The sequence below is a fragment of the Lipotes vexillifer genome, unplaced genomic scaffold (assembly GCF_000442215.2).
Source record: "Lipotes vexillifer unplaced genomic scaffold, Lipotes_vexillifer_v1.1 scaffold1252, whole genome shotgun sequence".
NCBI classification, from domain to species: domain Eukaryota; kingdom Metazoa; phylum Chordata; class Mammalia; order Artiodactyla; family Lipotidae; genus Lipotes; species Lipotes vexillifer.
In genome coordinates, this window is record NW_006771619.1 from 72,969 (window position 1) to 75,280 (window position 2,312).

At 55.9% G+C, this 2,312-nt stretch overlaps 1 protein-coding gene across 1 annotated transcript in view; it reads left to right on the forward strand.

Moving 5' to 3' along the window:
• Positions 1 to 2,312, forward strand: part of RASL10B (RAS like family 10 member B) — a 6,124-nt gene that overhangs the window by 3,497 nt on the left and 315 nt on the right. The window contains exons 2-3 of the mRNA XM_007447042.1: positions 1,502 to 1,626; positions 2,110 to 2,292. Coding sequence (XP_007447104.1) covers positions 1,502 to 1,626; positions 2,110 to 2,292 — 308 coding nt within the window. The remainder of the gene's footprint in view (positions 1 to 1,501; positions 1,627 to 2,109; positions 2,293 to 2,312) is intronic.

Sequence of the window (2,312 nt, forward strand, 5' to 3'; positions counted from 1 at the left end):
TGATCTCCGCTCCTTGCATGGGATGGAGGAGGAACAGCGTACACTCTGGGGTCCCAAGCTCCCAGAGGTCCTGTGTCCAGTGGAATACAGTCTTTCCTGGCCTGAGAAACCAGTTCATGGTTTCCTGTGATTTTAGATTTGTCCTCAGCATCTTCCCCCTGCACCAAAGTTGAAACTCAGCCCAAAGAAAAGATGCCACATCATCTCCCTGGAGAAATCCACTGCAGCAGCTTCTAAGCCTTTGAATCGGGAAGTGCTTTTCTGGAGTCAGACTTAACTCTCCACCACTGTCGCCCAAGTCTTTCCCCTTTTAATCCTTCTCTGCAGTGTGGAACCAGCTGTAGTCCTCCATGCCTGATCCCTGCCCCAGTTCAGCTCATAAGCTGGCACAGGAGATATGCCTGCCTCTCCCTCTAGTCCTTTGCCGGGGCTCTAGTTCCTAGAGAAAACCCTAGTTCCCCTTGTCCTGGGAGGCCTCTGCCTCCCCAAACTTCAGGGAGGCCCTTCTTTCCACACTCTGGCTGCTTTCTGCTGCTGCCCTTGCAATTCTCATCTGCTGGCAGGTTAATTAGCTAACTCATCTCTTAAGCAATCTTCTCTTTGGTGCACTCAGGCTTGCCTGGGGCCTGTTCAGCTTGAGCTGCGGGCCCTTCCCAGAGAATTTGCCACAGGCATGCAGGAAGTTCCATCTCCCTGGAGCTGCCCTGGGGCCCTGCTCTACATCAGCCCGCCTTAGGCATCCAGTCTCAACCTTTTTCTCCTCAGGCCTCCTCCTCAACCTTGAGGGCAGAGTGAAGCAAACAGAAGGGGCACATCAGGTAGCATCTAAGGACTGCGTTACAGGCAGGAATTGGGTTGATTCCAGCACGGACCAGGTGGGATTCAGGACCGTGGAGAGTTCACCAGCCTAGGTAGTGCAATTAAAGAGCCTAGGAGGAGGAGGTATGTAAAAATGAGGAAGGCTGGACTCTCTCGTCCTCTCAGGAGCTCACAGCAGAAGTGGGGACCTGGGAATGGAAACAGCTCTGACCAAGGTATAATTGAACTGCTCTTAGAACACAGACGATGAAGGGAATAGTCCCCTGCTTGCAGGAAGGCTTCTTAGAGGAGGAAGAGGCATCTGAGCTGAGGCCTGGGAAGATAGAGTGGATTTCAACAGGTCCAACAACTAGCTCAGGGCTGGGCTCGTAGAGGCGCTTAATAAATGTAATCGAACAAAGGACTGGATGGATGGATTGGGGGACAAAATGGGACAAGGCAGATCTCAGCTCCAGGAGTGCACAGGACAGACAGCGGCCCAGCCCCATCCTGGCTTGGAGGTGGGGAAGCCACACCTGAGCTCTGCCGTTGTGCCCTGGGCCTGGCCTCCTGGGGAATCGGTGAGTGTGCAAGGCTTAGGGTGCAGTGGCAGGTGAGAGTGCTGTGTATGGTGGGAGGTGGCTGGGGGAAAGGGGAGCCCTTATGGCTGCTCTGACCTTGGTGCTGGCTGGGGGTGTTGCAGGAGTGGGCAGACGCCTGCTGCAGGGGACTCCGGAGCGTCCACGCCTACATCCTGGTCTACGACATCTGCTGCTTTGACAGCTTTGAGTACGTCAAGACCATCCGCCAGCAGATCCTAGAGACAAGGTGAGGGGCCAGGATACACTCCACTGCCACCTCAGTGGATGCCCCTATGCTGGCCACTTCCTGTGAAAAGGGTGCAGTGGGAGGGAAACAGATCACGTGCCTCTGGTTCCCACACATACTCAAACACACACTCACGACATTTTGCCGTCCCCGTTTCTGTTAACTCATTTTGGGACCCTTACCATGGGGTGGCTAGTCTAGTGCAGTAAAGAGCAGAGGCTAGGGGAAGGAGACTTCCAGGGCGCCTCAGCCGCATGACTTTAAGCCAGGCTCAGGTTCCTCATCTGTACAGTGGGGAGAACATTAACACCCACCTTTTGGATCAGTTGCGTCAGTTACAGCGCTGCGCCTGGAACAGATGGATGGTAGTAGTAGTATTGACCAGGCACAGCCCGCACTTCTTGAAGTCCGGGGCGGGGGTGGGGCGGGGGGAGGTTGTGAGACTAGACTGCGGGGTTCTGAGATTCCCATCTCGCCCAGCAGGGTGATCGGCACCTCGGAGACGCCCATCATCATCGTGGGCAACAAGAGGGACCTGCAGCGCGGACGCGTGATCCCGCGCTGGAACGTGTCACACCTGGTGCGCAAGACCTGGAAGTGCGGCTACGTGGAGTGCTCGGCCAAGTACAACTGGCACATCCTGCTGCTCTTCAGCGAGCTGCTCAAGAGCGCCGGCTGCGCCCCCG